The 14,498-nt window shown below is 42.9% G+C and overlaps 1 protein-coding gene across 1 annotated transcript in view; it reads left to right on the top strand.

The window, feature by feature from the left end:
• The window catches only part of ube2v1 (ubiquitin-conjugating enzyme E2 variant 1), a 6,116-nt gene extending 1,490 nt beyond the window's left edge, over nucleotides 1-4,626 (top strand). The window contains exons 2-4 of the mRNA XM_083771553.1: nucleotides 786-934; nucleotides 2,397-2,522; nucleotides 3,218-4,626. Coding sequence (XP_083627679.1) covers nucleotides 786-934; nucleotides 2,397-2,522; nucleotides 3,218-3,364 — 422 coding nt within the window. The 3' untranslated portion in view covers nucleotides 3,365-4,626. The remainder of the gene's footprint in view (nucleotides 1-785; nucleotides 935-2,396; nucleotides 2,523-3,217) is intronic.
• The last annotated feature ends 9,872 nt before the right edge of the window (nucleotides 4,627-14,498 follow it).

Genomic DNA, 14,498 nt, shown 5'->3' with positions numbered 1-14,498 from the left:
TCAGTAGGTGTTCCTATAGACATAGAAAGGTAGACACCTCCTTCGGCTCTGCTCTGGGGCGTGTGTATCTCGTGAGTAGGCAAGCTTTTGCCGGCAAAATGCTTCCTGTTATGCTTTCAGTGCCATTAAAATACACAGACTGACTGGCAGATTTGACTAAGCCCTGAGTTCCGTTTAATACCCCCCAAAACCAGGAGGCATAATTTTCCCATAGTACCACACGCTACCTCGTCTTATGTCTCTCTAGAAGCGTTAATATTCCAAACGAGGAGTCAGAAAGGACCATAGAACATATGCGCTATAATCAAAACCATGGAGAGTGCCGTAGATTTAGTAAGTTATGAGCAACTTTAGTCTGCCCGTAAACAAGGAAGTGAACGTTAAAAAAAAGGTTGGATTTTTATTAAATGGTTTGATATCAATAAAAATGATCTAAAGACTCATATACACGTCCAAGGCACCCCGTGGTTTTGTTTCTAAAGACGTATATACACGTCATTAGCAAATATTTAAAAAAATATTTTTGTGAAAGGAAATGCCAGCTTCCTTGCTCGGATTTCGGGAGGTGTATTTACAGACTATATAGCATTCAGAGATTGTAGAATAGTAGCTCAGCCTTCGGCCATATGTATTAAGGGTATGTATGATGCTGATGAAAAATCTACACAAATATTGGTATGTATCAGTCTCCGCCCAACAAAGCCGGATGCACCAAAAGCGTGGCCCTAAAATGGCTTCATGTGTTTTCTCCTTGTAATGATGTGAAGTGTTTTTCCACCCTTAAGGCATTGTAGTTCCCCGTAACTTCCGGCTACTGGAAGAGCTGGAGGAGGGACAGAAGGGAGGGGGAGATGGTGTGGTGAGTTGGGGCCTGGAGGACCCGGATGACATGACCCTGACCCACTGGAACGGCATGATCATTGGACCTCCCAGGGTGAGAGCAACAGACCATACTATACAGTTCCCTACCATTACCAGTTACCACATGGCTTTTTAAGGGGCTGCTTTGGAAGAATACTGCTTCTGTTGTCCCACAAAAAACACACAAGTCCAACTTTTAATGCAAACAAGAACAGTGCCTATTTTCTTGTAGATCATCACACTGGGCTTTTCAGATCATGAAACACTTAGTTAGTTTATTTTATTGTGCGAAAAGATTGTTTTGACTGCATGTTCAACTTTTGGGACCTATTTATGCCAGCTATGCGTATAAGCGTAGACAACCGTTTAATCCATATATGAATGCGCCCTCCGTCTGTTTATCTTTTAGCATTGCTCCGGCTAGTATAGACCTCTGTCCCCATCAGCGATGTGATTTTTAAAACCAGCTACGTTGAGCCTCCATTATAACCCGATTTTCAAAGCGCCGTATCTCCAAAGGTTCGAGAGCTGTCCATGGTGCGCCGCCGATCGTAAATCATTTGTGAGTTTGTATCGCATCGCTGAAAAAAATTATCTGGTTGTACTGCTAACTAAAGGCTGTGGGCTAATGCCAGAGGTGGTGTTCCCCTTCCGGAGGCCCACACCTTCCTGTTTAACCCGGAAGGACAACAAGCTCCGTATAGTGGGCCTGGACGGGCGGCATATGTTGCAGTAACAGCATGCTAACACTAAGGGCAGCAAAGGAGTTAAGGAAGGACTGCTGTATTCAGCATTGTAACGCAGTGGCTTCCTTGCGGGTGAATTTATTCAAAAAACGACCACCCCGGACGGCTGGCATAGCCGCGGTGCGGGCACCGTGTGTCGCGGGTTGGAATCTTGATTCCGGCGACCTTTGCTGCGTGATTATTAATCCCACTACAACTCTAGGATAGACCCGTCTGATTGTCTCCCCGGCAGGCATAGTTTTACTGAGGTTAGGTTTAGGTATAGTTTTACTGAGGTTAGGGTCAGGTTAGGGCATAGTTGCAGAAATGAGAACTGTTAATCACAGCGACAACTGGCTAATCACAGTGTGGTTTGCCTAGAGCTGTGGTGGGATCCATTATATCGCCTCATTTCCTGTCTATCAAATAAAGGCAGAAAAAGCAAAATATATATCATCATGAGAAATGTGGGACCAATATTGCCCTCTGCAGAATAACATTTTAAGTACAGTCATGTGGCCACAAACCAAAAGGATAAATGTTATGTTATCTAATCCTAACTCATCCACGTCTTTGGACTGCAGCATAGTAACCACACACCTCTCAATACAGCCCTGAATCATAGGACACACAAGATGTACTTAAACCTTTTCAACTCTGTCGCATAAAAGATTATATGTGATCTTGCAATAATAAAGCATTTTAAATTATCCATTTGATGACTAACCAGTTTGAATGCATTGTGTTAATGATAAGCAGAGTAAAGTAAACTTTAGTTTAAACCAGCCCTCTGGTCTTGTATTATTTCAGACAATCTATGAGAACAGGATATACAGTCTGAAGGTTGAATGTGGACCCAGATATCCAGACACTCCCCCTTTTGTTCGCTTTGTAACCAAGATCAACCTGAACGGCGTACATAGCTCCAATGGCATGGTAAGTGTTCACATCTTTTCTCTTGTTAGATGGCACCTCGACCTTCCATATTAGTTTCTATAGTTTGTATCCAGCTATCCATCCAGCATAGACGGATCAAGTGTCTATGCTCAATCTTCAATGCAGCAGAGGGTGTGCTATCGTCTAGTCTAATATCTAAATGTACATTGTGTGCTCTGAAAATGCATCTGGGCGGTGTGTGCTCTGATCTGACTTTCCGCTATCAACTGTGCGTACATGACATTTCCTGTGTGTGTATTACATTGCATATTTCTACAATCACACCTGTGTGAAGTGAGGGGCGCTCTGTGAAGTTAGGAGCTAGCATGAGAGCTAACATGGTCTTTGTTTCTCAGTTCTAACGTTGGACAATTTTTTTTTAAGTAGCTCATATAGGATCAGCAGTCGTACCCACCACTACCAGCAGAGAGCTACTAAATAATGTCTAATAAAACTGCTGTTATAAATCCTTTAAACCCATTATTGACCTTATACTGACCTTGCAACATACCTTAGTTACGTCACCAATAACAGTGGTCCCTTATTGGCCAAGGGTTTTCACCGACAGCCGATTTGCTCGGGCACATATGACGTAAATTCTCCGTTCATTGTCAATGGCATTTAATGTTTGTGTTCAGACAGAATCTAAATTCTCATGTCATGTCATGTCATCTCCTCTTCCCTCCCCTTCCCAGGTGGACATCCGGGCAGTGGGATCACTGGCAAAGTGGCAGCTTTCATACAGCATCTGTATAGTGCTGCAGGAGCTGAGACGACTTATGATGTGCAAAGAAAACATGAAACTTCCCCAGCCTCCAGAGGGCCAGGTGTATAGCGCCTGAAACAGGCCATTCAACACTGCTATTCCTCACTGTCAAAAACACACAGACACAATTGATGTGTACATTAAAACACACATGCACATACATACACAGTCATTAATACATATGCTCATCTGTCACACACACACACAAACGGTGTGTGTGACACACATCCCCCTCATAAGACCTGGCCACTAGCTTGTCTCGGGAGCTTCACATTGGACAGAAAAAGATGCACAAGTGAACTCCTATACCCCACAAAAATGTCCTTCGATGCTTACCACGAAGAAAAAAAAACATCTCACTGATCTTTATTTTATTTTATTACCTTTTACCAAATTACCGTTGTATTCTGCATTCAGATTGTTAAATCACATAAACAATATTACATTGAGTGTTCCTATCACATACGGTGCTTGATTCCGCACACCAAGGTTGCTGACAGTAACTGTACCGTACTGTGGGTGTATCCTGGTGAGTGATTCAAGACAACTTGCTGCTGTTCTCTATTCATGTAAACCCCTTGCTCTTTTGCAAGGGGATTCCATGATGTAAAGTATTCAAAGCATTCACCATTGTACTTGATTATACCGCTTAAAGTTTACCCTTAACGTGGAAAAGCGTCACCATCTTGCAGTATTCTAAAGTGGATTGTGAAGCAAGACATGACTTGGCTTTTCTTCCCTGGCCCGTGTTGGTCTCAAATCGAATATCCAGTGTCCGCAATCCCGATGATGTGAATTTGCTGGGCCATATTAAATGAGTGCATGTACGGTACATGGGAATAAACTACTACTATTACTACTGTTACTACTAGACATTCAGCAGCATATTATATACTGTATGTATCAACGGGGCTCGTCATCACTCATGTTCTCGAACTCGACCTCTGTGTGCCATATGGTTCATAGCGCTTTGTGATGGTGATTGATTTCTAGAAAGCTGGGTATGGGTGGGTGGGGTGGGGGATGGTTGGGGCTGTATGTCCTTATGCTTCAAAGATCATGAGATCTAAAAGGCTCATTTTTGTGTGCTTGGCACCTTTTCAGGATACCCACTGTATTGTGGCCTATATGGAGAGGCAGGAGCTGTTTCCTTTGTTTTTTTGTTTTGTTTTTCGGACTGACTTGTTTATACTCCATAGGGTCATCTCTTGTACAGTGAATGCCCACTGAATGCAATGTATGGCTTTAGATGTTTATTTTATAACGGGTGGGAATCTTGTCGGGATGACGGTGACCTGTTGCATGGTTATATTTCAATTAAACGTCATTACTTTTGCACGTGTTCGTGTCGCATCTGATTCTTTAAAATTTACATTTATGTTTTTGTGGCTTTCGCCTTTTTTATATTTTTTATGGAGGGACAGACAGTAGGCTGACAGAAAATGGGGAGAGAGATGGGGGGATGACATGCAGTAAAGGCTGTCGGGATCGGGAGTCGAACCCGCGGCACACTGCCAGACTGGGTTATCAGCCAAGGTGCCTGGACCGCTGAGCCACGGCCCAGGCCACATCTGATTATTTAATAAGTTATAATTGTGTTGTGTACGCCTGAAGATAACTGATAGTGCTGGAGGAGTTGCTTTCAAATATTAGTTATAGTTAAACAGTTAAACCAGTAAGATGCCTGAGGGCGACCTCGAGGTTGTGCACGCATCCGCGGTGTGCACGCATCAGGGTGACAGCAGACTGCTGGGCAAGCGATGGCACTTTGGAATGGGGGTCAGATCAACATAGCCGCCTGGGTGACAGCAGACTACTGGGGGAGCGCTGGTGCTTTGGCATGGAGGGTAAGATCTTAAATTTCGGGCCGGTTGAGAACTCTAGTTTTCGCCAGCTGCTGGGCATGGCTGCACTAATAACTTTGGGGCAGGCCTGTCTAGAGTTTAATTAGACAGGTATTAGTCAAAAGGGAGACATCGAAGAGGAAGGATCAACATATGGAATGTCAGAACAGGTCAGCGCCATATACGGAGATCTAAGGGTTTGAGGTTTGAGGTCTGTTGCTGGCCAATATTGATGACATCAGGGATCTCCATATATGGTCTTAATATTGATGACATCGGGGATCTCCATACCTGATGATGTCACGTGATGTAACATGCTCCATCCCTGATGATGTCACGTGCCTGACCATGCCCGACCAACACACTGACGGGAAATGCACGATTCCATAGTTAACTGACCTTCGGTCGCAATTATGTGCCACTGCCCAATGAAGTGCAGTATATTACTTTTTTTTTTTTTTTTAAGATATTTTTTTGCGGCTTACGCCTTTATTGATTTTTTAAGGGATAGAAAGTAGGCTGACAGGAAACGGGAGAGAGATGGGGGGATGACATGCGGTAAAGGCCGTGTCGGGTCCGGGAGTCGAACCCGCGGCACACCGCGACTGGATCACCAGTCCGGTGCCCAGACCGTTACGCTACGGCCTGGGCCCAGTATATTACTTTTGCAATTAAATCACAAAACAGCCTATAAATGAAATGCAAAAGGATGGCTGTATTATACAATGCAAGAGGGTACTGTAGGCCAAATGTAATGGAGAAGAACAACTATTATTGCTATTAAAATGATAATTTAGCAGCCTAGATACTTCTATTGGTACATTGTGTAGATTTAGGAAAGTCAAATTAAATTAGTGGTTGGTAGACAAACAATATCATTACTGTGCGTGAATTGGTTGGAAGCATAAGGTCGGATTTCAGATTTTTGTGCTACTTGACATAGTAACTGTTATTACCCACATTTTCAAAATACTGCATTGTAGATGTAATAGCTTACTAACTAGTAAAGCATTAGTTATTTATTTAATGCGTTTACCACCAACTGCTGATGCAGGACAGGCAAGATCTTATGGAATAAGGTTGAGAATTATAGGCTAGTCCATTGAGCAAATGGAGTCACTGATGTACAGGATAGTTTTACAGTTTCAAATGCACATTATTAATTCATAGTTGAAAGTAAATATGTTCCAAACATATTGGGTAATGCTAATCAATAGTCCTGTCCAAATGTACAGAACAAGGAGAAGAATGTCTTACTGTGTTTGTTCTTTGACCTGACAGTCATTACCGATACTGAACAATATCACGGTTAGCCGTAACAAATGCCTATTCCCATGTAAGGTGAGGAAGCACTTTCTATGTTGAGGTTGATGCATGCTGGGACAAAGAAATTAATGTTTTTCATTCTGGGAAAATGAATGAATAAATATATCCCCCATCCATTTAATGCCTCGAACCTTTAACCTTTAACCCAGGAAAGCATCTGTGCCATTTTAGATTCTAACCATTATATTATACTTTGGCAATTCAAAAATCATGACGATTTGTGCAAATCTTTGAATTTAGTATATCATTTTTAAAGAAAACATTTAACTAAAATCTTCTGGTGGGTCCCTGGAACAAAATATTCTGAGATGGGGATCGGCTAAATGCGACATCATTTTGGGGGTCCTTGACATGAAAACTAATATAGCAACATACGTTCTTCAGAAGAAAACGATTAGTATTTAGAAAACATTTTAGATCTTGCCGATCTTAATGGGCTAAAAGTGGTGAATAGCTCTATATTCCGACAATAATTCCCACAGAGTATTGGTTCTCTATCTGTCCTGCTCTGTAGTAAACAGAAAATAAATAAAGTACAGAAAATATATGTTCAGGTCGGGATACCAATTTAACCCATTTTGGGGCCGGGAACCCATTTTTGGTGTTATGTTATGCTTTAGCTATTGAAAGATAGCAGATCTACAAGCTCATAGCGCGCCACCGAGTGGCGCGCTACGAGCTTGTAGGTCTGCTATTTTTGAAAAACGATGAACGACTGACATAGAAACTTTTTTTTTCTTCAGAAAACGGTCAAAATGGGTTAATTCAGTCAGGAGAAAGAAGTGTAGGCTACAGGAAAAGCAAGTAACAAAATTGGAACACAAGCTGATAAATGATCTTTTTTTCTCTTCCAATATAAAATGTGTAACCCACCTGAAATGTCTGTTCTGAGGATGTGGTGCATCTGGCTTTGTGACTGCACATATTCCTACAGGCTGTGGCAATACAGTTATATGGAGACGTGGAGACCCTATTAGAATATATTTACTTTTTTTCCTTTTGTGTACAGTAAGTTGACAGGAAATGGGGGGAGAGAGATGGAGAGTGACACGCAGCAAAGGTCGTCGGAATCGGGACTCAAACCTGCAACACACTGTCAGGCTTAGCAGCCTAGGTGCACAGACGGCAAGGCCAGCCTGGGCAATATTGCTTTAACTTCTTAACAATAAACCTTTTGTTTTAACCAAAAAATATCACTTTAATATGAATAGTTCTGTGACAGCTGCTGAGCTTAAATCTAGAAAGTCATTAGTAAATCATTACAGTTTGTCCTCTTTAATGCCCCAAATTTCTTACGGAGCTTAATCTTAAAGCCCCCTTTCTAGAGCACTATCCCTATGAACTATCACTCTTAAAAACAGTGCAACGTTTTTTTCTCAATGCATTCGAGCTTTCGAGGCCAAATTGAGAGTAGCCTAAGTAGCAGTATAGTCCTCAGTCATTCAGGGCAGGAAGCATGACTGCCCAATGCAGTAAGCCAATTCTCCATGTTTCTGGAGTGAAGGCAAGGTATGGCTCTATGGGGAGGCTGAAGCAGAGTCCCCGTTCAACAGCTGTTGCTGCTTCCCTTTTTTGCCTGAACTATCCTCTCCTCTTCTGCAGAGAAAACGGGACAAAGACAGGCACGTGACCAAGGCCTGAGGGAGAGAAACCCAGCAAATCCATCACAGTGAAAGAGACAGCTGCATGGGCCCCCCTTTAGTCTTCCATACAACATATAGCAAAGCTCTCCTGGTCCTCCCAGGACTTCCAAAAACAAAGTATATACAGTAAATTCACAATACAATTCAAGTAACATGCACAGTATAACAGTAAGATGCTGCAGAGAAACACATCTTTATTGCAAATACTATGAACAACAATCGACAAATTCACTCCATGTCTTTTCAGATCAATTGGATGTCACTCCGTTCATTAACTATGATTGCCTTCAATGTGAATGCACTAAAAGTTCCAAGTTCCATCTCCAATGACCCAACCAGCCTTATAGAAAGAAGAATGTGTGTGTGTTAAGCCCTAAATCAAATTAGCAAGCTTTCAATCACTGTAATTGTATAATAGAATAATACTGTGATGGAGCACTATATTGGCCTCACTGTATACAGTAAAAGGAAAGAATATCTCTCAATCAGAATAATTGTATGCAGATAAGAAGATAACCCTGTTATCCATAGCCCCTGTGTGCGTGCGTGCGTGGGGCACAAAGACCAAGCATATGTTATTTTATTAAACTAACAATCTGGTCCATTTGTTTCTCTTTATCCCATTTATGAGAGTGCATGTACTTTTAAATGAATCCCTCAGTAATATTAATTGTTAATAATCTTATTCCATCAGCAACTGTATCATGACAAAACTGTCATTCCTGTTTTTACATGAAAATAATCAAGGGCTTTCACACTGCCTAACGTTTGCTGTACATTTGATGTGTTCATTATCCGGATAGACCAATGGCCCTGATTATCATATGAAATATCTGTAGTCACAGGCCATCTCCATAATTAACTCCACAGCCTGATTGCACTCTATTTGTTGTATTCAGATGTAAAAGGCAGAATGAGTATGGACCAGTTGTGGGAGGTGTCAGATGGTCACTGACACACACACACTCCCACATCCATTCTCCTACCCGACCCGGTGTGTGTACTGGTCTGAGTGGAGCAGTCCATCTGCTCACTGGGTCAATAAAACTCTCACACACACATTTTCTCAAAGAGTGAGAAGGGTGAGAATGCCAATTAGCTAAGTGAGACAGATTTTGACAGTATTCATTTGCATTCTTTATGGCCCTCACATGATTGTAATATTCTGAGCATAATCATGGATTTTTTTTTGGTCTAACGTGACTCAGATATAAAAGAACAATTGATATGCCATTATTCATATACACGCACACAAAGCTCATATAGTACTGTTAACCAGGCCTAATTAGGTATATTTGTCATTACTACATATACAATTGAGAAGAGCACACTTTGTGTGTGGTTCGGTTGGCCAAGTCAGACCGTGACGTGACGTATGTGGAAGTACCGTTATGTGGCCTGTGCTTTGTAGCCAACTGGCCGTGATACGTCACTGACTTTACCTGCATTTTCAATCCAGCTTTGTGGGTATTCGCAGTTTCCCTTTCCGTGATGCGATGGACCGCTTACAGAGCGCCCACACAACCTTCCCAGCATGAAAAAAAACCCAGTGGCCAAAGATACATCGCTGTCTGCCTTTAAATGTAGATTCAAAATGTGTGTGTGTCAAACTCAGATCGCAGTGCCACATAGACGTGTGGCGTTAGACGTGAGCACTCCGCAGGCACACGCTTTCTGTTGTAGCGAAGTTACGCAGTGAAGTTACGCATGGTTCGCATGACTGCACTAACAGCAGTACAACACAACATGAACAACATTATGTATCCAGATTAATTATAGTCCTAATTATTTGGCACATGATTCTTGGTGTGTGTGTGTGTGTGTGTGTGTGTGTGTGTCTGTCTGTGTGTGTGTGTGTGTGTGTGTGTGTGTGTGTGTGTGTGTGTGTGTGTGTGTGTGTGTGTGTGTGTGTGTGTGTGTGTGTGTGTGTTCATTCTCAAGGTCGGCTGTACCTTTGACTATAGCCTGGAAGAAGCCTTTCTAACCAAAGTGCTGAAGTATCAGCAGCTAATGCAGACCATCTCACAGCTAGGCTACAGATGTAAACTTTTAGTTTTTATCTTTGGCAGCCTAGGGCATGTGCATATAGTTGGTTGTGAGGGGCTTACAAATGGCCGGCCTTTCCAAAAGGAGAGCCAAGCAGTTAGCGAGGTATTGCTCAGTTTCAGCCATTATAGGAAGCCGCTCAATTTGGAGGAGGCGTTGTTTCCTTTATCCATGATTTATGTCTGCTGCCCTGTGTCCGACATGTCAGCTGTACTGTATGTAACGATGCTTTGCCGTCCATGCACGTTGTAACTGGCTGCTCTCCCACTGTCAAACTGCACTGTCAGTGTCTATGTCCTTTGTACAAGGTATTCCTGTACTTCTCATTATGTGGACATAAATAAACATTTCAAATGTGTGTGTGTGTGTGTGTGTGTGTGTGTGTGTGTGTGTGTGTGCGTGCGTGGTATGCATGGACACATTAAAGAATAACACCAGATTTAGTTCAGTGCATTTCAACATATCCCATCTCTGGCCTTCTCATGTGGCTATGCTCCACCACTGAACTGAGGCACATTGTCCAGTATTTCCCCCATTCCATTCTTTAACAAAATGGCTGATGAAGCAGAATTGGCGTGTTGGGAAATGGCGAGTAGTTGTGGTGCGGTCACCCTGGGGGACAGTAAATTTCCCTCTGCTTGTGTTTCAGCGTCTGCGACCTCCAAGCTTGGCCAGGCTCTGCAGAAAGCCCCAGCTGAGGGGCTGCTGCCACGCGCATGGCTAAGGTGACGGAATTCAGCCCGACTCCCCCTTCTTACGCACAGCCTCACGCCCTTTATGAAACCTCAGCAGATGGCCAGGAGACAAAGAGTGTAAGGGTGAGAAGCCCCCCTTTCTCCATCTTTTCCCCATGACCCCCATCTCACCCAACACTACTCCACTACAAGCACCCAGTCAGTAGTTTCAGCTTTACAGCTGGCCCCTATCACACCCATTGTAGCCTCTTTCTCAAACACTCCCCCCCCCCCCCCCCCCCCACCATTATTATCATCACTGACCCCAACCAACCCCCACTATCCTGCAGCTCAGGCTCGCCACGTGCTTCTCAATTAAGTCAAAGCAACGGTACTTTAGCCCCTTTTCCTGCTCATGCAGATGTAACGATTACTCTCTGATATTCCATTTCTGCCAAATGAGCTTTTTTAATGCGGACATTAGCCAAACTGTTCCCGGTGTCCTTTTCAGCGGAGAGCTCCCATTTGGGGCCCTTCGGCAGGTAATTCTCCTTTTGACAGAGCAATTGAACTGGACAGCGCTGAAGGGCTATTTGGCAAAGAGCCATTTAGTGTAAGTGCTCTCAAGGCCAACGAATGACACTTGTAGAGACAATGTCACCCCCAGTGACACCATCAGTTGATTGTATATTGAATAGAAATGGTGGTGATGTACGCCCGGGCGAAATGTATGCAGTATTATTGGCAGGAAGAAGTCCAAGGCAAGTGTCCCAGGGAAAGTTAATTCACTCGGGTGCAATGGAGGTCTCTATCAATATCAGGTGCCAAGGACAGCAGGACAGGGACTTTTAGCTGATAAACTGTGTTATTTCACTAATGTGCAAGTCGCAGTGGTACACTGGCACCACAGGTTGTGCAAGGGACAGTGTTCCAAACCCAAAGTCATATAATGAATGGTCTAAACATGCTCAGGGTTGCAAATGTAGGCTTCTGCAATGGAATAACAATGGATTTAATTTATAATGCACTTTACATTCCACGGAATCTCAAAGTGCAAATACAATAGGCAAATGTATAAAAGAGGAAACATCACACGATTTAATTATAACAGTGGTCCTCAAAGTGCGATCCAGGGACCCCCATGGATCCTGAGGGGGTTCCAAGGGGTCCCCAGCAAAATAAGGAAAAGTTCAAACAGGACAACCCTCCCCAATAGTCTATGTACAAGCTCACTACGCGTTCCATGATTGCGTCACGACATTTTCTCTCATGGCAATCTCTGGCACAAAATCTTTTCAAATGGCCATATATCAATTTGGGGTGATTAATTTGATATTTGAGAGCTTTAAAATGAACACAGATGACTGCAATGTGTGCTTTGTGTTTTGATCAAGTGTATTTAATGTATAGATAGTTGCTTTTGCAATGCCTCTTTGTACTGCACCTGTTGTCCTATTGTCAGTCTCACAGTGTCATCCACGACCCAGCATGTCATTGTACCCCTATCACTATCAACCATCATATTCCACCTCCAATACCTCTCTGGCCTTTCTAATTTCCAACAGCATCTCTAGCTCGCGCCTGGTTGTTCCCCCGAGACCCCTGACACACACACACACACACACACACACACACACACACAGCGCAGGCCATGCACAAAGAGAGTGTGCAGGGAGGGAGTGACACATTTGATTGATGACCCCTAAAATGGAAAGGATAGAGATGGACAGATTCCTTTTATCAGGATTGAGGGCTGACTAGATTAAAATGTAGTTGTACAGCCCCCCCCTTTTTGCATCCCTGGCTGTTACCTCCCTCAAACCCCCCTCCCATCCAGCATCTCCTGTCATTCACCACACCACACCTGACGGCTCAGAGTTTTCCTCATCTCCTTGGCTAACCTGTCACCTCACCTTCTCATTTGAGTTGACATGGTGTGGACATGGTTGATTCTGCAAGACTTAACCAGCCACCTCTAGATTGATCTGTTCCTTTTTCCTTTTTTTGCCCCTACAGAAGTGCGTGCAGGGAACTCCTCAGCAGGCCACTCATAGCACGAGGCTCAATATGAAATGAATATATGAAATGTGTGCTTTTCCACAACCAACCACCATTGCATCTGAAAAAACACGCCTATTGAAGTGGGGAATTTCTCTTTTTCTCATTTAGTGACTACTGATTAAAAGAAGAAGGGATACAAAGACAATCACTCTCATTCACTGGCTTGCAGCTGCTTCATTGTCAGCCCGTAGAGAGGGAGAGGGAGAGAAAGATTTCAGTGGAGGCACTGAAAAGATATTGCAGTGAAAAGGACTTGCATTTGTTTTTTCAGAGGGCTCTTTAATGACTGGATGTGATTAGCACAAATTATCTCACTTATCACAACTAAACAGGACTTGATAGCTCATCTGTGTCTGCTTTCATCTGCAGCTCTACCCACTATGCATTTAATCAGATTCAGCATGCTACAGGGTACATTGAATCAGTGTCACTTAGTGTACATTAGCTAATGCTTTTGATAGGGATTGCAATTAGTGCTTAGATCGGGCCCCCCAAAAAGGCTGACCCTAACCCAAGCCTATGTACTTTAGGGTATAGTTTTATACCCTGGGGCGCAACCTGGACTATAGCCCAGAATATACAGTACCTTGGGGTATAAAATAGGCTATCCCCACTTTAACTTAAGTTTGACAGGGGGTGTATTTTGTGCTGTTACACATACACAACTTAGCTGGCCCGTTGCTGCCTGGTTTAAATCCAGACAGCTGTTTTTGTGTGCATAAAGTGCCTGTCAATCACAGTGATTGATTCATACAGTCTTATATAACATTCTGGTTAACACAAAAATTGTTTATTCCTCACCCTAACTATAAAAAAAATCACAGCCATGTGAAGCTAGGGACGCTTTTATCATCATACATCATCTCATTCCAGCCAATGAGAATTTGCGTCCTCACCTTCGTCTTCAATGTTTGTGATTACTGTTTACGCACTGATTGTGTTTACACAAACACTCAAAGCTTGACGAAATCACACTTGTGTGAACTGAGAGGCACCTACATGACGTCTCACGATGTCAATGTTTGTTTAAATGGACAGGTACCAGTCAAAAGGGAGACATCGAAAAGGAAGGATGGATGGGGAACGATGAACATATATCCATATACTAATATTGATGACATCAGGGATCTCCATCTCTCTCTCCCCATATATGGGCTTAATTGTGACAGCAGGTCGCATTTACCATGAGGCCGATTTCTGCTAAACACATTGTTAGTTAGTCGCACAGATTTCATCCAAATCTCCTGTTGGATTTCTCAGATTCTACACTGATTAGCTACGATTGCCTTCCAAAGTTTTCAGGAGTAGCCCGTTTTGTACAAAATGCTGCACATGTCCTGCTCATCCAGAATTCTATCCTCAGAGATGCTATGAGTGATCTGGCTCTGCATTTCCTTAACAAAATGAAGAAAATTGTTGCAAGAAACAAACAAACAAACCATGTTTATATTACTCCTAAACATTTTGCCACACACACACATACTATCATCCTGGTGGAGACCTGTGCCCAGAAGGGCACTTTTTCTAGTTCTCTCTGAAAACATGGAAAATCCCCCACATCAACATCTGTCTGTGAGATTATATATATATATTTTTTTATGATCTTAGTCAAACTG

This window comes from Protomyctophum parallelum (genome assembly GCF_964188405.1).
Source record: "Protomyctophum parallelum genome assembly, chromosome: 8".
Classification (NCBI taxonomy): domain Eukaryota; kingdom Metazoa; phylum Chordata; class Actinopteri; order Myctophiformes; family Myctophidae; genus Protomyctophum; species Protomyctophum parallelum.
This window is presented reverse-complemented; position numbering and strand designations above follow the sequence as displayed.